At 39.7% G+C, this 27,195-nt stretch overlaps 1 protein-coding gene across 2 annotated transcripts in view; it reads left to right on the forward strand.

Annotated features, from left to right (window-relative positions):
• Window positions 1-27,195, forward strand: part of Kmt2c (lysine methyltransferase 2C) — a 269,564-nt gene that overhangs the window by 225,311 nt on the left and 17,058 nt on the right. Inside the window, exons 35-50 of one of the 2 annotated variants that reach the window (XM_026413840.2) lie at window positions 1,687-1,760; window positions 3,048-3,230; window positions 3,568-5,469; window positions 5,904-6,196; window positions 7,145-8,964; window positions 9,977-10,088; window positions 12,179-12,257; window positions 13,816-13,879; window positions 15,686-15,918; window positions 19,455-21,161; window positions 21,978-22,190; window positions 22,842-23,006; window positions 24,714-24,855; window positions 25,002-25,149; window positions 26,537-26,715; window positions 26,831-26,967. In XM_026413840.2, coding sequence (XP_026269625.2) covers window positions 1,687-1,760; window positions 3,048-3,230; window positions 3,568-5,469; window positions 5,904-6,196; window positions 7,145-8,964; window positions 9,977-10,088; window positions 12,179-12,257; window positions 13,816-13,879; window positions 15,686-15,918; window positions 19,455-21,161; window positions 21,978-22,190; window positions 22,842-23,006; window positions 24,714-24,855; window positions 25,002-25,149; window positions 26,537-26,715; window positions 26,831-26,967 — 7,451 coding nt within the window. The remainder of the gene's footprint in view (window positions 1-1,686; window positions 1,761-3,047; window positions 3,231-3,567; window positions 5,470-5,903; window positions 6,197-7,144; window positions 8,965-9,976; window positions 10,089-12,178; window positions 12,258-13,815; window positions 13,880-15,685; window positions 15,919-19,454; window positions 21,162-21,977; window positions 22,191-22,841; window positions 23,007-24,713; window positions 24,856-25,001; window positions 25,150-26,536; window positions 26,716-26,830; window positions 26,968-27,195) is intronic. The other variant, XM_026413847.2, reaches the window with a different exon arrangement.

Here is a 27,195-nt window from a genome sequence, read left to right on the forward strand (position 1 = left end):
TCTTCCTTTTGTTTCCCTCCATTCCTTTCTGACCTGTGGGTATCCTGGATCTGTTTGGAAAATCAGAGGAAACAATAGTGCTGTTTTTGAAATTTTGACTAAATGGAGGATGAAACTTTTAGATTAATGAATTGTCAGTTATCGAATACTTGCAAGCAACACTTTTGTATTATTTTGAGTTTATGTTGCCAGATAAACCAGGATTTAAAATTTATTAAAATTCTGTCTTATGATAATTTCCCAGCCATCTTTCAACACTTAGGCTCTTTTAAGTTACTGGAGTGCATCTGGATGTATTTTTCTCACATGGACCCCTGGGCATGTTAGTTGATCTCCCTTTAGTACTGTATTCAATGTACAGAAATAAATCAAATATACTTCCCTATCTAACAGTTTAAATCAGTGGTTTAATGCAATATCTCCATTCTTTAGCTACATTTTATAACCACACTTACATTTGTTGCTCATAGATGAGCAACTGTTTCTATTAAAACAGTTTGGTCAGCATAAATTGCTCTTAAAGCAGAGCTATAGATTTGTGCTTCTTTTTAGTGATTTTCTTTAAAAAGTTTACTTTGTGATTGAAAAACCTCATGAAATACAATGATAAGGCTGTTGGTCTGTCAGTTGACTTTTGGTTTCATTGGCTTTTTGGAAACTTTTTTGGCCGGGGCAGGGGTGGGGCAGTGCTTGCATGGAACCGAGGGCCGTGTGCTTGCTAGGTTCATACTCTGCCAGTGAATTACACAGCTGTATCTAGCCCCTTAATGTGGAGTCAGACTTTTTTGTTTTTATCAATAACTGTTGATCTCACCAATACTTGATTTTATATACCATCAAGGCACTGAATTTTATATAAATTATTTAAAATAATTACTTTTCTATGTTGCTGATGAGATGGTTATTTATTATGATCATGATCATTTCCTTTAGTTCAAAATGATAGATTTCTGTTGAGTGTAGATTATTTAGAAAACTTTTACTTTGATTCTGATATAGATAGATAGATAGATATAGATATATAGATATGTAGATATATAGATATAATACACATACACATATGTTTTTATTTCAGGGAATTTATTATACTTGGTTTAAATTTGACTAGTTGGCCCCTTGAATTAAAAAATTTGCCAACTTTATAAGGCAGATTGCTAATAAGGCAACCCTTCTTTCAGAGAATATTTGTTTGACTTACTACGTGTCAGGAACTTGCTATTTTTTTAAGAACTTACTATAGTAGTACAGTGATCCCTTATTCCAGACACTGGGACCAGAAGTGTTTCAGATTTTGAAATATTTGCATATGCATAGTGAAATTTTCTTGGGAATATCTTTGAGATTGGACCTAAGTCTAAACATAAAATTCATTTATTTTCATCTACACCATGTACACATAGCCTAAAGGACTTTATACAATATTTAAGTACACCAGTGTTTTGACTATGACTTTTATCACATGAGATCAGGTACAGATCCATTTGTGGTATCATATTAGTCCACAAATAGTTTTGGATTTTGTACCACTTCAGATTTCTGATTTTCAGATAAGGATGTTCAACCTGTACTAAGTCTGGAAGATGTGGTCTGAATAAGATTAACTGTCAGCAGTTCATCAATTTCTTTTTGTTACAATACATTGTAAGCATGCCTCTGAAAAACGTGTATTCTGTTCTTTTGTTGTAGACTGGACTACTCGAGTGAAGCAAATTGCTAAGTTGTGGAGAAAAGCAAGCTCTCAGGAGAGAGCTCCATATGTGGTATTTAAAAGAACTAAGTGTTGTCTTCTTTCGGGGCGGGGTGGAGGGGGGCAACACTGGAATTGAACTTCAGGGCCTCACACAAGCTGGGCAAGTGCTCTGCCACAGAGTTGAATCCCCAGTTCATGAGTTAAGTCTTTAAAACACAGCATTTAATCTTTATTTTTGTTGTCTTTGCTTAATGAAAAGATTTTCCACTGAAGAAAATGCTTGTTAATACTTGCATAATTAATAGGCAACTTTATTTTGTAGTGATGTCCTAATTCATTATCTCTCTCTCTTAAGACGGAGTGTGACATTTTTATAAAGTCAGGGACAGACCAGGATGAGGAATTTTAGGAGCATGTTTACTTCGTTTCACTTGTTCTCTTTAGCAAAGAGTACTCAATTTGGAGATGGGATTAGTATGCCTCTGTTTCTTCCACAATAAGTTCTTTTGTTAGGTTTACTAGGGAATCTTTATGCATCTTGAAAGAAACACATTTAGACATCTTTAAGGAGCTTGTGAAACATGGTCTTAGGAATTGGAGAATTTTTAAAAGAGCCAAGTAAGATTGTTAGCCCGAATCAAATCTTTGGCTTTCATTTTAAATAAAACTAAATATTATTGTTTGGAAAAATATATACAATTATTTTCCATTCAATCACCAATGAACATATTTTCAGTTATTTGATTATTTTGCATAGAGTATTTAAAGAACTTATACACATATATACACATATGTAGCATACACACATATATCCATGTGTTTATTTAATAATGTTCATACACCTATAAGTGTGTGTATATGTTTTTCTTATTGGATTAGATTAGATTGTTTTACCTTGGATTTAGTAAGGCAATGACAAGGTATTTTTAATGTTTCTCTGTAATTTTATGTAATGGTAAGTTTCAAATATACAGATTTTCTATCGCGTGGACCAATTTTCCTTTCCTCTAAATTGATGGACATGTTAATTCTTTCATTTTCTAAGGATATTTAAGAGTATTAGAAAGAAAAATACTAGATTACACCTGGGATCTCCTAGGCTTTTTCAGATAAATAGATAGAAACATCTTAAACTGATAACAAGGACATGTGCTATAAATAGAGAAGGTGGGCTAATGTCCAAAACCTTTCTTAGGAGAGGCTGTAAGTTCTATAGGATAATATTCAACTATTTTTGAGTACTTAACCCAACTTTTTCTTGCTTTTGTATGGTAAAGTTCAGCATAGTTTTATTTTTATTCCTGAGTAACCACATTGACATATACTGGAAAATAACATTTTTCTCTTTTTGTCAAAGCAAAAAGCCAGAGATAACAGAGCTGCTTTACGTATTAATAAAGTCCAGATGTCTAATGATTCCATGAAAAGGCAGCAGCAGCAAGATTGCATCGATCCCAGCTCTCGCATCGATTCAGATCTTTTTAAAGATCCATTAAAACAAAGAGAATCAGAACATGAACAGGAATGGAAATTTAGACAGGTATGAGGTTTGGAGATGATTTTCTTTTTTAAATTGCATTTTTGTTCTTTGAGAAGTGAGGTATTTACTTCTTAGTAGAACATTTTTACCTTTTTTGGTAAAATATATTTAAATTGATTTGAGAAGTTTATTGAAATATTATAAATAATAGATTGCCCTAGGCAAAATTGGGAATCCTCTGATGAATAATCATCTCTTCTCTAGGACTATACAGTCTAATATGGAAGCAATCTGGTAGCTATTGACCTCAAACAAATTAATTTCCTATTGCCTTTTCTACCTGTGATAATTATTTTATTCTTAACATGTGATTGCTTTTTCTATCTTGTTTTAATAGCAAATGCGTCAGAAAAGTAAGCAGCAAGCTAAGATCGAAGCCACACAAAAATTGGAACAAGTTAAAAATGAGCAGCAGCAGCAGCAGCAGCAGCAGCAGCAGCAGCAACAGCAGCAGCTTAGTTCCCAGCACCTTCTGGTGCCATCTGGGTCTGATACTCCAAGCAGTGGGGTCCAAAGTCCCTTGACACCTCAGCCTGGCAATGGAAACATGTCTCCTGCACAGGCATTCCATAAAGACCTGTTCTCAAAACAGCTGCCTGGTATCCCTGCTTCCACACCTTCAGATGATGTGTTTGTCAAGCCACAAGCTCCACCCCCTCCTCCAGCCCCATCTCGGGTACCCATTCAGGAGAGTCTTTCTCAGTCTCAGACTTCTCAGCCACCTTCTCCACAAATGTTTTCTCCTGGGTCTTCTAGCTCCCGACCACCATCTCCATTGGATCCTTATGCAAAAATGGTTGGTACCCCTAGACCCCCTCCTGGGGGCCATAGCTTTCCCAGAAGAAATTCTGTCACACCGGTGGAAAACTCTGTGCCTTTATCATCCGTACCAAGGCCCATTCAGATGAGTGAGACCACAGCCAGTAGGCCACCCCCAGCCAGAGATCTGTGTTCTTCCTCTACAACAATTAGTGACCCCTATGCAAAACCTCCAGACACCCCTAGGCCTTTAATGACAGATCAGTTTCCCAAACCTTTGGGCCCATCCCGGTCTCCTGTAGTTTCAGAACAAACTGCAAGAGGTCCTCCAGCAGGTGGAACCAGTGATCACTTTACTAAACCCTCCCCTAGGGCGGATACGTTTCAAAGACCACGGGTACCTGACCCGTATGCACGACCTTTGCTGACACCGACACCGCTTGATAGTGGTCCTGGACCTTTTAAGACTCCACTGCACCCTCCTCCATCCTCTCAGGATCCTTATGGGTCAGTGTCCCAGGCATCAAGGCGACTGTCTGTCGACCCTTATGAAAGGCCTGCCTTGACACCAAGACCTGTAGATAATTTTTCTCATAGTCAGTCAAATGATCCATATAGCCAGCCTCCCTTAACTCCACATCCAGCAGTGAATGAATCTTTTCCCCATTCTTCAAGGGCTTTTTCTCAGCCTGGAACCATATCAAGGTCAGCATCTCAGGACCTGTATTCCCAGTCCCCAGGAACTCCACGACCTGTAGATTCTTATTCCCAACCCTCAGGAACTGCTCGGTCCAATGCAGACCCTTATTCTCAACCTCCTGGAACTCCTCGGCCTACCACCATTGACCCATATACTCAGCAGCCACCAACCCCCAGGCCATCTGCACAGACAGAAGTGTTTGTTGCACCTGCAGCTAATCAAAGGCACTCTGATCCGTATACTCATCCTCCTGGAACACCAAGACCTGGAATTTCTGTTCCCTACTCTCAGCCACCAGCAACACCAAGACCAAGGACTTCAGAGGGTTTTACTAGGTCCTCAGGTACAAGACCAGCCCTCATATCAAATCAGGATCCTTTCCTGCAAGCAGCACAACACAGAGCACCAGCCTTACCTGGCCCTTTGGTAAGGCCACCTGATACATGTTCCCAAACACCTAGGCCACCTGGACCTGGCCTTGCAGACTCATTCAGCCGTGTTTCCCCATCTGCTGTTCGAGATCCCTATGATCAACCTCCGATGACTCCAAGGCCTCAGTCTGACTCTTTTGGAACTGGTCAAGTTACTCGTGATGTTGCTGACCAGCCGGGGCCTGGGTCAGAGGGAAGCTTCAGCACATCTGTAGACTCTCCCATGAGTTCCCAAGGCCAGCAGTTCTCTGGTGTCTCCCAGGTTGCTGGACCTGCACCAACTTCTGGGGGAACTGACACACAGAACACTGTAAATATGTCTCAAGCAGATGCAGAGAAGCTGAGACAGGTAATCATGGCACACGTTTTCAATGCCTTAAATGTATCTTTTGTGGAAGCCATTCATTTAATCAAATGGTAATTTCTATACAAGTGTTAATTTTATTTAATGTTATTGTTTTTGTAATACAAAGAAGAAAAATAAAATTCGTAAAATTAACACCAGTTGAATTACATTTAATCGTATCTAATTTCAGTCTTTATGAATTTGTTAAAGAATATTTTTATATGAAAGCTGGAAGTTTCATGATAGCTGAATGGCAAATGGAACCAAATGACTAATTTGGTTTTTATAGTGTATCAAGTAATTAAATATGTGTTTTTATCAAACTTTGAAACATTTAGACATTTTAAATATTACCATTGCCCCATAATGAAAACATTATGGTGTTAAAAACCACTAGTTACTGGAAATCCCAGTGATTTTTGTTTCTTTGCATTTAGCGGCAGAAACTGCGTGAAATCATCCTGCAGCAGCAGCAGCAAAAGAAGATTGCTAGTCGACAGGAGAAGGGGCCTCAGGATGCACCTGGAGTGCCTGCCCCGGTGCCCCTTCCTCACTGGCAACCAGAGAGTATCAACCAGGCTTTCACTCGGCCTCCACCCCCTTATCCTGGGAACATTCGATCACCTGTTGTCCCTCCTGTCGGACCTAGATATGCTATTTTCCCCAAAGATCAGCGTGCGCCCTATCCTCCTGATGTTCCTGGTATGGGGATGAGGCCACATGGATTTAGGTAGTGCTTTTAATTTTCTGCCTTGATTTAAATTGCTGTTAGAAGTAACTAGACAAATGGAGTTGGTATTAACCAATAAGCTGTTAACACTTTCTACTTCTTTCTCCCCTCTCACATAAATCAATGTTATTTTCCACAAACGAGAGGTCAGGGACTTTCTCCCTTCTCAAAAAACTCTAAATGGCTTAAGCACAGTCCCTTCATGACTAAGTATTATCTCTAGGACTTACAGCCATATTGATGTAGCCCATCATAGTAGTCAGTATCCCCCAAAATGTAGCTGCTACATGCAGGCAGAACCTTTTTTGATGTGACAAGTGAGGAGACTTGTGCACTCAGCACCTTTTTATTCTTTTCATTTCATTTAAGGTGCAAAATATTGGTGGAACAGAGTTCTAAAGAAAGGATGTTTCTCTTTAGGAACTTACCATGACAAGGTTGGGTTGTGAAGGTAGCAGAAATGAATCATGACCATGTTTCCTTTTTTAAAGTGGCTACTAGGTCTATCTAGACTAACGCCCTAGTTATAATGAGGAAAGGGTTATTTAAGATGTAATTTTTGGGAGAAATGTGATTTAATCTTGTACTATGTCTCTGTGTTGCATGCTCACCCTTACTTCCCCATTTTTGTCTACCTTTTGTCCTTTTTCCTACAGGAAAAAACTACACTCTCCACAAACATTTTCATTCTTATTTCTAAATGGTGGATCTCCATATGCTTGGTGGCTGGCTGTTCCTGGGTTTACATGATCTAATAGAGAGAAGCATTTATTGTAGGGAGTTTAGCAAACCTTACTGCATATGGGTACTTACAAGTACTTTTTAAGTTGTCAGTGACATTTTGCTAAATCATTGCATGTAGCAATGGTATTCCAAAACTTTCTTTTCTCAACCCAATTCGGAATTCAAGAAAATACTGAAATATTTGCCCCCCTCCCTTTTTTTTAGATTTGGATTTCCAGGAGGGAGTCATGGTACCGTATCCAGTCAGGACCGATTCCTAGTGCCTCCTTCACAAATAGCAGGAGCTGGAGTTCCTCCACATCTGAGAAGATCAATGTCTGTAGAAATGGCTGGACCTTTAAATAACTCGCAGATGAATAATCCGGTTGGACTTCCTCAGCATTTTCCACCACAGAACCTGCCAGTTCAGCAGCATAATATACTGGGCCAGGCATTTATTGAATTGAGGCATAGGGCCCCAGATGGAAGACCACGACTGCCCTTCCCTGCTTCTGGCAATGTTATAGAGCCACCTTCTCATCCCAGACATGGAAACTTCATTCCTCGTCCAGACTTCCCAGGCCCAAGACACACAGACTCCATGAGACGACCTCCCCAGGGTCTACCTCATCAGCTCCCTGTGCATCCAGATTTGGAGCCAGTGCCTCCACCTCAGCAGGAACAGGGCCACCCTGCCCATCCGTCTTCTGTGGTCATGAGACCTCTGGGTCATTCCTTGGGTGGAGGGTATTCTGAGGCTCCCTTGACAGCAACTGTGACAGCTGAAAGAGCATCTGGTAATGTACAGATGGCCAGTCGGTCTTCTGATGGTTTGGAGGAAAAACTTGATTCTGATGACCCTTCTGTGAAAGAACTGGATGTTAAAGACCTTGAGGGGGTTGAAGTCAAAGATTTGGATGATGAAGATCTTGAAAATTTAAATTTAGATCCAGAGGATGCCAAAGGAGATGAATTGGATACTTTAGATAATTTGGAAACTAATGATCCCAACCTGGATGATCTCTTAAGGTCAGGAGAGTTTGATATCATTGCATACACAGATCCAGAACTTGACCTAGGAGATAAGAAGAGTATGTTTAATGAGGAACTAGACCTTAATGTTCCAATTGATGATAAATTAGATAATCAGTGTGTATCTGAACCAAAAAAAAAGGAGCAAGAAGACAAAGCTGTGGTTCTTTCTGACAACCATTTGCCACAGAAAAAATCCATTGTCACCAATGAGATAAAAACAGAAGTCCTATCTCCAAATTCTAAAGAGGAAACCAAATGTGAAACTGAGCAAAGCGATGAGGCTAAAGATGCTCTGGTTACTCCCAGCCCCCAAGCTTCTGCTCACACAGACCTGAATGATGGGGAAAAGAATCCTTTGCCATCTTCTGATTCAGACCTACTTGAGAAAAGAAGTAATCAAGAAACTGCTGGCTCCAGTGCAAGTGTTATCCAAGGATCTGCGTCACTGCCAGCTCAAGATGTGGTGAACTCTTGTGACATCACTGGATCAACTCCAGTTCTCTCAAGTTTGCTTGCTCATGAAAAATCTGATAATTTGGACATGAGGTCTTTGGGGTCTCCCCCACCAACGCTGCCAGCCTCACCCTCCAGTCGTGTGTCGAGCCTGCCTCCTACTTTAGTGGCACCACCTGGCCCTGTTCTGGATAATGCTGTGAATTCTAATGTGACTGTGGTCTCCAGGGTGAACCATGCTTTTCCTCAGGGGGTACAGGTAAATCCAGGATTTATTCCAGGTCAGTCATCAGTTAACCACAATTTGGGGACAGGAAAACCTGCAAATCAGACTGTGCCTCTCACAAGTCAGTCTGGTCCCAGTGGCATATCAGGACCCCAGCAGCTTATGATTCCTCAAACATTAGCCCAGCAGAATAGAGAGAGGCCCCTCCTCCTTGAAGAGCAGCCCCTGCTTCTACAAGATCTTCTGGATCAGGAGCGGCAAGAACAGCAGCAGCAAAGACAGATGCAAGCCATGATTCGGCAGCGCTCAGAACCATTCTTTCCTAATATTGGTAGGCATTCCCTTGTGTCTTAAAATAGATTCCTGTGGGCATTAGGATGACCTGCAATATGCTTGGAACATTTCATTATTGAAATTACATTCTGAATAGAGCACTGAGAATTTCTCTGTTCCTCCTGAACTTTAAGCAGAAAACAATTACAAGCTTTAGATTCCTTCCAGGTAAATCAAGAGATTGAAAACTTAGAGTTGTGATCCTTGTTCTACCTGTCACCCTATTGCTGCTGTGTATTTTCAATCATGGAATAATGAATTTAAGGAAATTATTATAGAAATAAAGCTTTCTGCTATCCTTTTGCACATAGTAAATTCTTGGTAGTTTTTTCCCATAGCCCTATTTAACTTATCTCTATTGGTTTACTAATATCAAGACGTCAGTGCTCCAGAGTGTAATCAGTCCACAGAAGGCACTTGCCTGAGGGTTGCTTCTCCTAAGTGAAGAACATGTGCTACCCTGTATGTGCTACCAATTTTGTCATGGAGCTCCTTTTCTCCATTTATATACAAAAAGATATTTCTTGGTAGCCTCCCAATACTTTTGAGGGCTGACCTCAAGGAATTTATACATTTTTCTTTTAAAGAGAGAAGACCGATTTATTTCTTAGTATTTAAATATCTGCGGGTTCTTATTCCTGAAGCTACAGTGGTAAACCATCCTGACCAGCATTGCAGAAGTTTGGGTGGGAGGGACTTGTATTGCTGAACATTTTTGCTATGCTCTCTCTTAGACTCAATAGACTTCTTTATTTAGTTGCTGCAGGACTGAGTGTTAAAGTGTGCTTCAATTATGGATTACTGAAGTGTAATCAAATTCAGAATAAGGTTGTTAACGATCTCATAATCCCCTCATCTAGTATAAAAACCTGTACTGATTATTAAATAATAATAAGGTGGTATGGAGATCTGTAAATTGCACAATGTTTGTTGTACTTACATGTCATTTAATGTACGTTGAGCCAAGTACTATGAAGTAAGTAACTTTTAAAATATATTTTTTTCTTTAGATTTCGATGCAATTACAGATCCTATAATGAAAGCCAAAATGGTGGCCCTCAAAGGCATAAACAAAGTGATGGCACAGAGCACTCTAGGCATGCCACCAATGGTGATGAGCAGGTAGGTTCAGGTGCACGTCCCATGGGTGTCTGAACTGCATGTGGTTGGTGCTAGTCCTGGAAAGAACATGCGAGACTCGCTCGCTTTCCAGAAATGAACAGTGTTTTTGATACTGTGGGATACGGTGAGAAAGAGCTGTACACGTATAAAGAATCTCCATTAATTTTAGGTAGGGTAAATACAAATTGCGGGGGGGGGGGGTTGTTTTGTTTCATTAGCAGTGCTTACTAAAAATTTTTCAGTTAACATAAAAGCGTTGATTAAGGCAATTGTGAATTCAGCTCTAAAAATATCACCAAACTGATTTTGAACCAGAAGAGAAAGTCAAGAACTGATGAAAATGCTAGGACTTGAAGATTTCATAAGTTTTCATGCACAGCAGTAAAAAGGGAATTATGCATTAAAGGTTGCTCTAAGTGTTGTTAGCGTAATTGTGAAAGTAGAATAAGTACGACTACAAGGCCATATTTCTTATATTTTGATCATGAACCACTGTCAGAATTACGTGGCTTTTTGTTGTAGTTTTTTGAAAATGCAGGTTCTTTGTTCAACTGCAGACCTACTGAGTGAGAACATCTAGGGATGGTGCTGCATATTTCCATTTCCAGTGAACACTGTGAATTGTTGTTTGAGAACCTGTCAGTACAGCAAGCAGAGAGGCTCAGTTTAGCCTAATAATCTTGTTGAAAAATTTTTATTAAAGGGAATATAATTATGGAATCGAACATAAAATTGCATAGATTTAAGAAAAAGATGATACTTCAGAGAAATTTGAATCCTTAATATAGTTTTTGGGGCTAGGGATATAGCTTACTTGGTAGAGTGCTTGCCTCACATATACAAGGCCCTAGGTTTAATCCCCAGCACCCCCCCCAAAAAAATATAAATACACACACACACACACACACACACACACACACACCCCTGTGGATACTCTGGACATGATTAACATTCTTGGGATCAAAGTAAAGGTAGTGGTATCTAGTGACTTTCAATGCTGAGCAGTGTTAATTAGCACTGCTCCTCCATCACAAGGGTTCTTAACCTTTTTGTCTTGAGACTGCTTGGCATTCTAGTGAAACTTTTGGATTTCTTCTCAGAACATTTTAAATGCAAGCCTCAGAGTCGGAAGTCTTCCAGCATCTGATGCCCATTCAGTATCATCTTTCTACCAGTTAAGCATGTGCTTGTGTGCTCAATGTTTAGTTACTGTTCTCCTGAGTGCTTCACAGAAATGGACATGATGGACCCTTTGAGAGTAGTATGGTAGTTGCATAAGGATGCAGATACCTAAGTCTGGATTGAGTACCATTTTAGACAAAGCTGTAGTCACAGAAGGGGTGGTGAGTGATTCACAGCCCTGAGTCAGAAATCAAAAATGCACATTCTAAACTTCAGTACTACCTAAATGCCGCAGTGTTTAGAGTGTGTTTTGAAATGTGTTTGTGCTATGTGTGTATCTTGATATGTTAAAGCACTCTCAATAACTCTGGAGGAAATGTTTTCATATAGGCCATATGTTTCTGTGGAAGGCTTATCAGTCTAATTTGAGTAAGGGACATTTCACTGTATTGGTCAGTCACCAATTGTTAAATGGCTTTTTCAGTAAATACAGAAATATATCTACTGAAAATATATGAACTTTTGAGTAAAATTTTTTGTTTTAGGATATAAATAGATAAGCTGCTAATTAATTTTTAATAAAAATTAGAAAAGGAAAAAAATGTCCTTAGTTTATGTAATAAAGCTGAATCTTTGCTCTATTTTTATGCCTAAAGGCTTGAATTCAATTAAATTAGAGTCACGTATCAGAATCCAGCCTCTGGAATTAGTTTAGCTGGCTTTTCTCCACAGCCTCCCTGAAACTATCCCCAGATGCTGTTAGAGTAACAATCACCCAGGTTCACAGATAGTGAAGTGGAGAAGGTTCTGCTGGATACACAGAAAATGGAGCTTATGAGGCCTCTTGACAGGGACACATTGCCACAATTCTTCCTTCCCTGGAGAAGAACATTCTTGGGCACCTGAAACAAGTTTTAGTTTGAGAAGCTCATCGTTTGACACATAGTGGGTTTTTTTTTTTCTTACAGGTTCCCCTTCATGGGCCCACCAGTGGCTGGAGCACAGGGCAGTGAAGGACAGAACCTGGTTCCTCAGGCTGTTGCCCAGGTAACCCTGCTCATGTGTCACTCTGGAGGGTACACTGTCCTGATTCCCACCAAACCCATCTCACAGTAAGGCCACTCCTCACAGGAGGGTAGCCTAGGGCCCTGCCTGTTTGTACTGTCAGTACAGCAGAAATGGAGGGGTTAAACTGCTTTTAGAACAGAAAACAAGTTGAGGTTAAAAACATTGAATGTAATTTCTGGAAAGGGCCTACACTTAAGGGTAGAAAGTCACCTGGCAGGAAACCAAATGACTAGGGCATCTGGTTTTACATACATACATGCATACATTTATTGCCCCCGGAAGACGAATTTTGGAATGAATCTATTATGTTTAGAATGTAAAACAGTAGCAACAAAAGAGCAGAATCATTCTGTTTTGACATGGGTGGTTGTGTTTCATATTTTCCTTAGCATGACTTCGTTCTGAGGATATGCTCTGTTTAAAATAAGCTTGAAGCATGAATATTTATTTTGTATTCTTGCTGTTAGGTAGTTTCTCGAGAAGTGGAATTCCTCCTTTCATGTGGTATTTCTATAGTGGTGTTTTTTTGTTTGTTTGTTTTGTGTTTTTTTTTTTTTGTTTTGTTTTTGGTTAAATGTATCTACCTGGAAAACAAGAGCTACCTACTGTATGTCCTTTGGGAATTTTTCTTTTTACTCTGCCAGTTGCACTTATTTATGCTGTTGATTATATCTTTTTTCCTTATTAAAAGGAGACACCATTTGATACATTGGAAATAGCATAGATTAAATTTTTAAAAACCAACTCTGAATTTACTCTGCAACTTGGGGCAAGTTTTTTAATCTCTCTTCTGCTCTGTCAAATGTCATGCCAACCTCATTGCAGTGTTACAAAGATTGCACTTTGTGCATTGTGGCTGCTTAGTATCATTTATAATTGTGACTATTTGTACAGTTTGTGTCTAGCAGAACTTGTGACAATCATGTAAACAGTTTTTCAAAATCCATTTTATTAATCAGGTGGTTGCCTAGGAATTATTAGAATAACACTCACCTTCAAAGAAACAAGATATTTATTTATAAAATAAGACATTTCTATTAGTGAATTTCTCTGTTACTATTTGTATGTAAGAACATTAGTTCTTGTAAATAACTGTGCTATGGACTGATGTTTAAAAATGTGGAACGTGTGTTTATCAATTCAATGATAGAAGAAATTAAGTAGACTTAATTAAGAAGTGAGGTTTTCTATGGATCTCTCACCTAGTACTAGCAGTATTGGATTTATGCTAATATTATATTTCTTATATAATTGTTTATCTCAAACATAATTATTTTTATCTGAAATCATGCAAATATAATAGAACAGAGACATAAAATAAAATTTCATAATTTAGATCATCACCCCACTAATTTTTCTTAATTTTTATAAAAATCAAAACTAAAGATATTTTAGAAAATTAAAGGGTTTATTTTTTTTTCTATTTTTCTTTCGTTTTTCTTTCTTTTTTTTTTTTTCCTTCTTTTTATAAAGTTTTTTCTTTTCCCTTTATCTGAAGTGTGGAATTAAACATATTTGTAAATTTTACTTATTTTAGGATGGCAGTATAACACATCAGATTTCTAGGCCTAATCCTCCAAATTTTGGTCCAGGCTTTGTCAGTAAGTATAAATCTAATAAGTCACATGTTTTCTGGGGTTGCTTGTTTGACTTGTGTTTGTGCTGTTCTGAGCAGTTGGAGTTAGTTTAGGAGTGCTGCCTTCACCTGAGGTTCTCCTTTTTTAACAGGCATCCCTCCCTGTTAGGGTTGTCTTCTGCAAGGCATGTATTTTCGTTGCTTTTTTTCACCGTGCATGAAGAATTAGAAATACGTATTTTAATACAGAAAAGTCATCTTCCCCATTCTCTTCAAAACTGTTGTTGCTGTTTTTATTTGTAGATTGGGCACTTTACAGTCTGTAGAATTAGAACACCATTTGCTCTCATGACAGTCTACCTAAGTGACAGGGATGCTAACTGGGAAAGACAAAGGGCGTATGCTCAGAGAGAAGCTAGTTTGCAGCATGGTGTGAAGGTCAAGTAAGCAGGATGCCCCTGAGTCCTTTCTAGTTAACCTCAGGGGTCCCAAGGTGGTTCAGAATAGTATTTAAAAGTTCTGCCCAAACTGAACCTTTTGAAATCTTCAGACTGTTTAGCTAACTTTTTTCACCATTATCTTTCATTTTTGCTCACCTCTGCTCTCCTGGTTCCAGAAACCAGAAAGGCTTTCCTTGCGGTAGGTCTCATTCTACCAGAAGCAGAACTTCTGAAACCTTGTGAAAAAGCCTGTTCTTGAAAAATGCCCTTCAAATTTTATAGACTAGATTTCAAGTTCATACATGTGCTGGAACTTCTGGGTTTAGGAACAAACCCAAAGTTTGACCTTTTGGAATTCCCCTGCACTAATTATGATTATAATTTGAATACATATTTGCATTAAAAACAACTACTGTAACCAACTGGCTTTTTCTGGCTTTATTGTGCCCATTGGCTTTGGTTGGATTCTTAATGTATGATGATATTGTTATCATTGATGTTATTTTCAGATGTCCTTCTAGGATTGTATTTCTTTCTTTGTCTTGCTGTGAGTCAAAGAGGTATACTCACAATTTTTCACTACATGAGATGACCCCCTACACTTTTTTGGGGGTGGGGTGGGGTTGGCATCAATGGAGTAAAGTGCCCTTAGAAAGTGAGGAGGGGAGTGTTGGTGCAAGAGGAAGAGAAGTGACTGTCTGGGGAGATACAGCCGCAATCCTAGGAGTAGAAAAGATTTTACTTACTTAACTGTTCCCTCCCCTTATTTATAGAGATGTAAGTTACAAAATCTATAAAACAAATTACCAGCATTTTCAATTTATGGATGTCCTTTATAAAAAGTAGGTTTCACATTGGTCCTTCACATTGGATCCAATATTATGAATCCCCCCGCCACCCCAGTTTTGTTTATTTTTTTCACTAGTAAGGAAGAGGGCAAGCTTTATAAATTAAGGGAAATTCAATGGGAAATGATTACCTGGTTCATTCTCTAGACCTTAATAGGACAGACTTACTTTGTCTCTTCAAAATTGGTAAAGTTGAATTCATAAACATATAACTTATTGTTTGACTTTTGGGTTAGATCATTTGATAGTCTTGTAGGTAGAAAGCATTTCATTTCTACGATTATGTTTTGTAGTATTTATAAGTATTAACTTAACCAGTGTCCTAAGTATGTATTTTCTGGTTTCCTTCATTAAATGTTTTTCTAAACTCTTCTACTTTATAATTACATAATAGTCTAATATTTAGAATCCTGTTTTCAAATTTTCTATTAAATGATTATGATGAAACTGTATTTCCTTACAAAATAGATTTGTGTAACTCTTGATGATAATCTCGGGCCCTTTAGAAAATAAACACAGATGAATTTTTTATTTTTCCCTCAGATGACTCACAACGTAAACAGTATGAAGAATGGCTTCAGGAGACCCAGCAGCTTCTTCAGATGCAGCAGAAGTATCTTGAAGAACAAATTGGTGCACATAGAAAATCTAAGAAGGCCCTTTCAGCTAAACAGCGCACTGCCAAGAAGGCAGGGCGAGAATTCCCAGAAGAGGATGCAGAGCAGCTCAAGCACGTTACTGAGCAGCAAAGCATGGTTCAGAAGCAGCTGGAGCAGGTAACAGATAGGTTGTTGGATGGAAGCCCTCAGCTCCAGAGTGATGTGTGATGTGTGGCTCACTGGGAGCGCAGGGTCCTGGTTGGTATTAAATGTCATGTGTAAGTACATTGCCTGGGCACTGCTTATTAACCACAGCCATAACAACCCCAGTCCTCTCCTGAGAGTGGCCATCCGAGCACATAGGTACTAACTGCCATGGAGAGATCAGTTTTCATAGTTCTGATTTAGAAGAACTATTTTTATATTTTTAGCAACCCTAGGATCTTCAAAGAAATTCCATTATTTCCTCTGCACTAAGAAATCACGCTACGCTCCTGTGTCATCTAAGAGTCTTTGGTGTGTGTGTTTGGTGGGGTTGTTCGTGGATATTTAACTCAAGGGTGCTTTACTACTGAGCTATACCTGCAGCCTTTCTTTATTTTTATTCTGAGACAGGTTTATGATAAGTTGCTGAGGCTGGCCTTGAACTTGGGATCCTCCTGCCTTGACTTCTCAGTTTCTGGGATCACAAGCTATGCCCTATTCCTGGCTACAGCATGTGACTTTTTTGAGAACATGGTTCACAGGGAGATTCTAGATGGAAGCAGAATTAGGGATGAGAAGTATGCTTTCTGTAGGCGTTGACCTTTTTTTTTACTACCTTGGATTCCTTGGTTTCCAGTGGAACTTCAGATACAACATTTGAATTGTTCTGGTGGTTCCTTATGCTTTTTAAATTATTTTTTTCTTAGTGTTTTGGTTTTAAAATACATTGGTATATCTTATGTAAATGACTCAGTTTTGAAAAATGAATCCTTTTTGCTCTTATCTTGCATTATACACCAGAAATTTCTTAAGATATTAAAGCTGAATAATTATACTGAAAAGGAAAATTCTTTTTAAAACAAAGTATTCACAGTGATTTTAGAGCACACACCTAGGTATTTACCCAAGCCCCCCCCCCCAAAAAAGAAAAACACCCTTAGGTTTGCGCAAAAACCTCTACATGAATATTTATATTCATTGAAAACTGGAATGATTGGCTGGTCACATTGGTACCTGTTTAGCTCCCACCACTCAGGTGGCTGAGGTAGGAGCATCTCTTGAGCCTGTGAGTTCAAGACCAGTGTGGGCAACATAGAAAGACCCACATCTCAAAAAAATGACCCCCACCCCAAAGATGAAAGGTTAAAGTGTGGTACCCCATACAGTGGAATCCACACAATGTTAACAGTTGAGCTTCTGATAGATGCAGTCAACTTGAATCTCAAGAGCATTATGCTGAGGAAATCCAAAAAGGTTTATGTACTGGTTCTAATTGCATTACTTTCTTGAAATTATAGAATTATAAAGATGAATAATAGCCGAACGATGGCCATGGGTGAGGGATGGAAGAGTATATGATATAAATAAGTGGCATAATGGAGTTTTCAGGAGTCATGGATTGCGTCTCTGTCTTGATTGTGATGATGGTGATATTAATTCCATATGTGTTAAAGTTCTTAGATTTATACATCAAAGATTAAACTCTGCCTCTAATTTGTCAATCATAATGTTTACATTACAATTTTAAAGAAAGCCAGGTGTGTTAGTGCTAGAAGGGGGCAGAGTATACTGACTCAGCAGAGTTGGAATGCTGCTGTGTTAGGAGCACTTGGGAAATACCCTGCATCTCATCACGTTCAGCCCTGTTTTCTACTTCTGGAAATAATACTGGCACATTTTCCTGACGAGAACTGCTGAGTCAGTCCAGTTTCCGGTGATGTGTTGCAGGTAGCTAACTATTTTTTTTTATGGCTTTGGACTCCAGTCTCCCCTGCAAGCCATAGCTACCAAAATAACATACCAGTGGCAGGTGATTATAATATTGCTATAGTTTAAAACTAGAACCATTATAAAATGAAGCTTCTTATCTTTTTACATTTTAAACTTAAATATTTAGTGTGGGTAAATGTTCTTTTAAAAGTAGATAATTTCATAATTAAGTATATTTAGCACTTTTACTGACTTTGCTGTATCTGTATGAGATGTTTTTGTCAAGGGCCTAGTTTTTGCACATATCCCCATAGATCAGATCCTCTATAGAAGTTAATACTGCACTTAATTTGAAAAGTGAGACACATTGTTACAACATAGTTGCCTATGACCCAGCCTGATCTCAGAAACAAAGGTAACAAAGGTGGTTGATAGTAAAGTTTTTAAAAGTAGTCAGAAATGCCAGAGGAAAGACATGTGTTTATGTGCATAGAAATCATCCTAGGGTAGATGCTATTTCAGGTGCTGTGTACCTCTGCCATCAGTGCAGTGCAGTGCCTCAGTTCTCACTGGTAAACTGGGTAGAAAAGACAAGGACAAGAAATGAGAAGTCACACAGCTACTAAAGAAAAGACCAAACACCCTTACTTATAGAAGACGTTGGTCTGGCTGGGAAACATAAGAAATTGAAAGTTGAAAAACGACTGTTAGGGGCACTTGGAAAGCACCCTGGCATCTCATCCTGTTCAGCCTTGTTCAGTATATCAATCAGTATAATATTTATTGAAAATCAAGTGATTTTGAAAGATACATAACAATATTTTGCATTCCTTCTTTCCCTACCTTCCTCATGTCAAGGTCCACAGAAAGATGGACTACTATTTGACTGATATTTTGTCCTAGTACTTGGCGCATTGAGGCACAAACATTTTTGGAATGATTGAATTGACATTAGTCATTACTTAGAGCCTGATTAGAAACAATTGACAATATTATCTCAGAGCTTGTATAGGTTTCAAAAATTATGATTTTGAGTATGGTATCCATCAAATACAAAGAATGTTATAAATCTAGTTTTTGGATAGGGTATTGTTTGGAGGTTTTTTTAAAATTTTGTTTTATGTACAAAGAGCTAGCATGGTCTCTTTCATTGAGTGACTGCCTTGAGCAGTCCACTCAAGGAAGATCACTTAGTCCAACTTAACGAGGCCTGTGCCCTTCACATACAGACGGGAACATTGGTGCGCAGGTTGAGGCTGCATTTCTGGTGAGCAAACATGGCAATTGCAAGAACCCTGTCTGAATTTTCATATTATAATAGACGTATTGATGACCTATTTTGCATTCAAGGGTCGAGGTAAAAGGAGAGAGCTAGGGCATGCCTACAGTCTTCCTACATCTCAGGGAGGATCGTGGCATACATGCTAGTAGTTCATTTTGTTTAAAATGTACTATTTTGCATATTTAAGAAGCAAAATTTTAATGTTTAAAAAGTTAAAATTTGAGGTGCTGGGGTTGTGGCTCAGTGGTAGAGCACTCGCCTAGCACATGAAAGGCACTGAGTTTGATCCTCAGCACCACATAAAAATAAATAAATTAAAAGTATTATGTCCAACTACAACTAAAAAAAATGTTTTAAAAATTTAAATTCGAGTTAAATCTCAGTTATTCTGACCTTATATATTTGTGTAATTTCTAAGGCCTTATAAATTAGCTGCTTCCTGTATAACTGTGTGCATTGTTTTATCTTTTCAATGGGTAGCTTAAATGATATATAACTTACTTAATACTTATTTCAGATTCGTAAACAACAGAAAGAGCATGCTGAGTTGATTGAAGATTATCGGATCAAACAGCAGCAGCAGCAGCAGTGTGCACTGGGACCCCCCATCCTAATGCCTGGTGTCCAGCCCCAACCACCCCTGGTTCCAGGCGCCACTCCACCCACCATGAGCCAACCTAACTTCCCCATAGTGCCGCAGCAGCTGCAGCACCAGCAGCACACAGCGGTCATCCCTGGCCACGCTAGCCCTGCTCGAATGCCCAGTTTACCTGGCTGGCAACCTACCAATGCTCCTGCTCACCTGCCCCTTAATCCTCCTCGGATTCAGCCCCCAATTGCCCAAATACCAATGAAACCTTGCACATCAGCCCCAGGTACAGTGTCCAATGCAAACCCACAGAGTGGGCCACCACCACGAGTCGAATTTGATGATAACAACCCTTTCAGTGAAAGTTTTCAAGAACGGGAGCGGAAGGAACGTTTACGAGAACAGCAGGAAAGACAAAGAATCCAGTTGATGCAAGAAGTAGACAGACAGAGAGCTTTGCAGCAGAGGATGGAAATGGAGCAGCATGGCCTGATGGGCTCTGAGCTGGCCTGCAGGACATCTGTGAACCAGGTTCCATTCTATGGTTCCGACCGTCCTTGCGATTTTATGCAGCCTCCACGACCCCTTCAGCAGTCTCCACAACACCAACAGCAGATGGGGCAGGTTTTACAGCAGCAGAATGTACAACACAGATCTGTTAATTCACCCCCCACCCAAAATTTTACTCAAACCAATGAACGGAGACAGGTGGTACCTCCCTCATTTGTTCCTGATTCACCGTCTGTTCCTAGTGGAAGCCCCAGCTTCCATTCTGTTAAGCAGGGGCATGGAAGTCTTTCTGGAACCACCTTGCAGCAGTCCCCATTGAGGCCCCCATTCACCCCTGCTTTACCAGTAACACCTCCAGTAGCAAACAGCGGCCTCCCCTGTGGCCCAGACCCTACCATAACCCATGGACAGAGTTATCCGGGATCAACTCAGTCTCTCATTCAGTTGTACTCTGATATAATCCCAGAAGAAAAAGGGAAGAAGCGCAGAACAAGGAAGAAGAAGAAAGATGATGATGCAGAATCCACCAAAGCACCATCAACTCCTCACTCAGATACGACTGCTCCCCCAACACCAGGCATCTCAGAAACTGCCTCCACTCCCTCGGCAAGTACACCTGGTGAGCGTCCTCAGCAGGGAGAGGAGACAGGGCAGCCAGGTGGCCCTTCACCTGCCAGTGTGGCAGCAGCCCAGCCATGTGCAGAGTTGGAAAACAGACTTCCCAGTAATGATTTCTCACAAGGAGCTCCAAAACCACAGACTTATGCAAATTCAGAGGTGGATGAGCTCTCCATAGAAACCCCTGCCAAAAGTGAAGAAGTGAAACTGGAAAAAGCTGAATCAGAGCCATGCCCGGGTCAAGAGGACACTAAATTGGAGGAGCAAACTGGTAGCAAGGAAGCAGGCACTGCAGCTGGTCCTGTCTCCTTGGTGCAGAGTCCTCCCCATTTGGCTGGAGTCCATGTTACCAAAGGAGAGTCAGGGAATGAACTTCTAAAACACTTGTTGAAAAATAAAAAATCTTCTTCCCTTTTAAGTCAGAGATCAGAGAGCAGTTTCTGTTCAGAAGACAACAGTGCAAAGGATAACAAACTGGTAGACACACAGAACCCAGTGGAAGGATTGGTAAGTGTGAATCATGAAAACTACTACTTTTTGTTTTGTTTTGTTTTGTTTTAAATTATACGTATCCCGGATTCCAATGGCTTATCATTTTCAATATGGTTCTGCAACCTTTTAACTCTAAAGACCCACTGTATATTTTGTTGTTTCTATCTCCATGGAATCTGTGTTTTTACTTAACCTATAAACAATAATAAGTAATATTTTGTTTACTTTTTTTTAAAAAAAAAAAAAGACATGGCTTGCAGTTTCATGCATAACATGTCTTTCTGCTGGTTACCACACTGAGCTCATCTAACTGAAGAAAGGAGATAAATGTGCCTGGATTTTAAATAAGCATGTAATTTCCATTAACCTCTTTAAAATGTGGAAGATGGCTCTTGTAACCCTGTTAATGTCCTCAAATGCTCAGGGATCACCCACTCTGGAAACCATGTTGTCATCACTAATTAATATTGTACAGCTATAATCTTACATGTCGACAGTGTTTCATTGTGGTTTTCTCACTGTCAGTATTCTACTTATTTGAAGTTATCAACATTGGATTTGCTTTTGTTTTTCATTTGTAAGAAGAGCTTAATTGCAAATATGACATCAAGCTCTGCAACTGGTTGTTTTCACCTTTGAGAATAATGCCTGAAAAAGAGGGAATGATATTTTCAGAAAATAGTCAAAACCTTTGGCACCACTATATGTCTTCCCTCCCTAGATTTTGGTACTGTGTTAGGAATAAGATCCATAGATTTGAACAGGTTGGGCATAAACTAAGACTCAAACGTGTTGATAGTTCACTTACTTTTAACTTTCCAATTACATTAGCAAACTTTGGGGGCTCAAATGCAAGGTGATTTTGGATGTGGCAACAATCAGTTGCCAAAAACAGATGGAGGAAGTGAAATCAAGAAACAGCGAAGCAAACGGACTCAGAGGACTGGGGAGAAGGCAGCACCTCGCTCAAAGAAAAGGAAAAAGGATGAAGAGGAGAAGCAGACCATGTACTCCAACTCTGACTCCTTCACCCATCTGAAACAGGTGAGTCTTTCAGAGCAGCCACCTTAAAACCTGTAGGAAGTGAGAGCGCAAGTGCTTTTCAGCCTGTGAAATCCAGCTTTCTCTTTATTTTGATGATTTCCAAATTAAAGTAGAGAGCTACAAGGATAAAGGACATCTGGACTAGAAACCCAGTAGATTTCCTCTTTCCAAGCAATATTGCACCTTATCGTCTTGGCCCCTGAAATTCACAGCACAGTAGACAGATCAGTTAAGCGATGGTCAGGAGCAGCCTTGGCACCAGGAAAAACTATCCTCACTTCTTGTGACTGCAGCCACAGGACTCTGCTCATCTAAACTCTACTCTTCCGCATCTGTGGTGGTTACAGAGCAGGGAGATGGCTCCTGACTGCTGCTGGTGGTGCCTAGCCTCAGCTCAGGCCTGATTTCTTGCCGAGCAAAGGGGAGGAACCTGTATTTCTTGAGACACCTTGGTAACATCCTTTTAGGACAAATGAGAACAGAGCTTATTTTGGAGCTCATTATTTCTCTCTCCAACATTTTGATACTTCAAAATTTTAAGTCTCATTTTTCTCACGTCTTATTTGCCTAAATTGCTTCGGGTCTTAGGAAGTTGAGGAACACTCAGTTTTGCTTATCATGTACATTACTCTTAAATGTGTTTTTTAATAGCAGCTCTCTCTGCTCCCTCTAATGGAACCGATCATTGGAGTGAACTTTGCGCACTTTCTTCCTTATGGCAGTGGCCAATTTAATAGTGGGAATCGACTTCTAGGAACTTTTGGCAGTGCCACCCTTGAAGGGGTTTCGGACTACTATTCTCAGTTGATCTACAAGGTATGTTTCTTCACCAGGGTGTTGCCTTGCTTCATCTTTGGATGCCTTATCACAGTTGGTGGAGTGTGTCTTGGTTTTGCACCTAGTTTACATCTAAAAAACAGCCAACAGATAAGAATTTTGCCTGGTGAGGTAGTTCTCACACGAATACTTGAAAGTTTCTCCAGGGCTCACTGCCTCCTATACCTTCCCATAGGAGTCCTCTGAATCCCCTGAAGTTAGAGCTCTTGGAGCTAACTCCTTGGTCGTCTTTGGGGCCAGCTTTGAATGAACCAGATTCCTTCCCACCCCCAGCCCCCCCAAAAAGATATTTTCAGTAGGTAAGAATACAAATTTTAAAAGTTTCCATGGTAAGGGAAATACAGGTTCCTTATAACCTTTATTATATTATAAAATGAATTCAAATTCCTAGTAAATACTGGGATTTTTAAAAAGTGGTTAAGGTCAGGTTTGGTGGTACACACCTGCAATGCCAGCAACTCAGGAGGCTGAGGCGGGAGAATCACAAATTCAAGGCCAGCCTCAGCAGCTTAGTGAGACCCAAGCACTTAGTAAGGCCCTGTCTCAAAAATAAAAAGGATTGGGGATATAGCTCAGTGGTAAAGCACCTATGGTTTCAATCCCTAGTACTTAATAAAAGGAAAAAAAAAAAGTTAGCCTTTTACCTTGAAAAATGAAATTAAAAAGTTCTAAATACATTTTATCTGATAATTTTGACACTAGTTGCTAGGCTATTAAAATACTATAAAACCAAATCAGTTTATCTTTTGGTATTACTTTTCTAACAGTTTCATAATGGCATCTCACACACACCTTCAATTCACATCTGACTTATTTAAAAAGATCATTTTTGCAAAGTGTTTGAGAGTATTTTCCTGAGGTCTTCTCTTCTGACTTTAATATTTGAAAACTTCTCTCATGCTCCCTCTTCTGTCCATGTGGGCTGTTCTTCAGTTACAAACCCTCTCAGTGCAAGATGTTTATCACCATTACTTCATGAACTTAATGAAATCCCATATCTTTGCAAGATTTATAATTCCACTCTACTTTTGATTTGCATGGCATTATGGTAGATTCCAACATTCCTTGAGATGATAAACAATAAGTGGCAAGTTGGTGGAAAATATTAAACTGGGAGAGATGTTTGAAAAACCTGTTAATATATTTGGTCCTTATAGCACTTTGTTACTCCTTTTGCCTTTTCTTTTACAAGATCTTGAACAATCAGATCTTAAGTTGCAATTAAAGTTTAGGATTACAAATTCTTCAGTTTTTCATAGAACTAGGGCATATCTTTATGAGAATTTAATAAAATAAATTTTTAGAACTTATTACAATTTATTATTAGAGTTTTAAAGCTGTCTTTTACTAATTGTTATAACCATGAAATCTGAAAAGGAGTAGCATACAATAGTCTCAGACCTAATGGAAACTTGCTTCTTCATTGCTAAGTACTCAAGCTCCAGGTCCAATAAGCAAATGGATCATAATGTATCCACAAAATCATAAGTGGTAGTTTTGCAAAACCCCTTCTAGCTTTATATGTGTATTTTTCTTCCTGGTGTGCATTTGGAAATGAAGATGCAACTTGAGTACATTTTTGTAGCCTTACTTCTATTTGCTAAAAATTCACAGAACTAGGTATTAGCAAGCTCGTTGCATATTTGCTCAGTAGCATATAATTTAAAATTTTTTGGTCTCCTGCAGCAGAATAATTTAAGTAATCCTCCAACACCCCCTGCCTCTCTTCCTCCTACACCACCTCCTATGGCTTGTCAGAAGATGGCAAATGGTTTTGCAACAACTGAAGAACTTGCTGGAAAAGCTGGAGTGTTGGTGAGCCATGAAGGTACGATTGTGCCTCAACGTTTTATACCTATGATAAGTGAACCTTTACCAGCTGTGTCTGGTACAGTGACAGTAGTACTGTCCAGTGCTGTCTGCTTATCAACTTTCACTAGATGTACTTATGGTTTTATATATTGGCTTTTGCAGTTACCAAAGCTCTAGGACCGAAGCCGTTTCCACTGCCCTTCCGGCCCCAGGACGACTTGCTGGCCAGAGCTCTTGCTCAAGGCCCAAAGACAGTCGATGTTCCAGCATCTCTCCCAACACCACCTCACAATAATCAGGAAGAATTAAGGTACAAGTGAATTTTTTTCTTATGTATTTAGCATAATGTGTAAAGAAATAGTATATAAAAACATTGGACGGGTAAAATTTGAATAATATTCTTGAGCTTATTAATTTTATAAAACATTGTTACTACCAGATATATTATGTATTTTTAAAATCTAGCATAATTTAGAGAATTCAACAAATGATAATTGAACAGACATTAAAGCAATGAAAGACCTTCATGGGAAGGATTTCAAAGATCACCGTCGTCCGCAGGCTGTGAGGGTCATGTGCTGGGTGCACTGATGCTCATGGATGTCTGAAGGAAAGATAAGCACCTGCAGATACTAGAGTGCTGCTGTGCAGAGAGCTTGTCACCAGTTTGTGTTAATTCTTTGGCTCCAGGATTGTGATTGGGGAGAATCAGGTTCCCATTGTAGTTAATCAGCACCCAACTGGTTAGTTCCAAGGAGTTGAGATATACTTCAAGTTTTTATCTTTTCCTTGGAAAATCTGGCATAATAACTTCTATTTGATGAGACATCCACTGTCTTAGTCTCTTACTTTACTAATGAGAAAACTGGACCAAAGAAAAGAGCAACTTGTCGGTTCAGAGTCCAGGTCTTCTTTCTCTTGTACCTCACTGCCGAGAGTAGGCATCATTGCTCTTTTCAGGGGCTGTGAACAGCGGCTTGCTGGGCATGGTGTTTGGTGACCCAGCACAGTGTCTGCTCCAACCCTGGACTTCATAGGACGCTGTCCAGAAGCCTTTCTCAGGTCTCCATCAGCATGAGCGGGAGGCGTGGGAGACAGACAGCAGTCCCAGGAATAGTCTGCAGCTGTTAGTCTGGGACTTCACCATTTCCCTGGTGGACCCAGGTCCTAGACTAGACAGGAGGGACCACTTTCTTCTTTTTTCACCTTACTTTGTCAGTTAAGAAAAAGAAGTATCTGTGAAGCCACAGCACCCAGGTTTTCTCCCCTCTTGCCACGGTAAGCAACAGCAGCCAGATGGCTGTTTTCACAGCCACTGGCTGTTGGCTTGCAGCTGTGATACTGAATGTGTGCATGGACTGCTCCTTCCTGTTCAAGTAACAGGAGGCTTCCTTAGTCTCAGTGACCTGGAGTTTTGCAGAGGTGTTAGTATTCATCTTCCTCTTTGGCAAGTCTTTAAACTTTGATACTGAAGCTTTGGTCAGAAGGAAACACAGCTGTTTACACTATTTCATAGCTAAACCTGTTTATATTTTTCCCAAGAGAGTCCTTGTTTGACCTTGAGATGATTGATTTGCTGCTTATGTTATTGCCATTGATCACTCAGAGAGCATCCTTGTTGTGGGATACATGGAGTTGGTTTGAGAAGGCCCTGTGGTGGGTTTGCATGCTATGATGTGTGTGTGCTCCTCTTCCAGGATACAGGATCACTGTGGTGATCGGGACACTCCTGAGAGCTTCGTTCCCTCGTCCTCTCCTGAGAGTGTGGTTGGAGTGGAAGTGAGCAGGTATCCAGATCTGTCACTGGTCAAGGAGGAGCCTCCAGAGCCAGTGCCATCCCCCATCATTCCGATTCTTCCTAGCACAACTGTGAAAAGTAAGACCACTTAGCCTCATTACCTCTTCATTTCCCGCTGGTTTACTATTATCATATTTTGACCTTGAAGAGTCATTAACGTGTCTTTCTCTCCCCTACCTCCACTCCTTTCAAGGTTCAGAATCAAGAAGGAATGACATCAAAACTGAGCCAGGCACTTTATTTTTTACATCACCTTTTGGTTCATCCCCAAATGGTCCCAGATCCGGTCTCATATCTGTAGCAATTACCCTGCATCCTACAGCTGCTGAGGTAAAGATGAAATGACTTCTTAATGCCATGAAGTATGTCCGATTATTGAAGATATTGGTGGCTGACATAAATTGCAGGCACCGAGAACAAAAGATAAAGTTGAGGGTAGGGTGAATGGGCATTTAGACCTCTAGGCTGCTTTTGAGCACTGGCATTAGCAGGAGATTGATCTTAACCAAAGTCAAGGCAGAAAGGGATGTTGGAGTCCACATGTTCCTATTAAAAGAT

The sequence above is a fragment of the Urocitellus parryii genome, chromosome 3 (genome assembly GCF_045843805.1).
Source record: "Urocitellus parryii isolate mUroPar1 chromosome 3, mUroPar1.hap1, whole genome shotgun sequence".
Classification (NCBI taxonomy): Eukaryota; Metazoa; Chordata; class Mammalia; order Rodentia; family Sciuridae; genus Urocitellus; species Urocitellus parryii.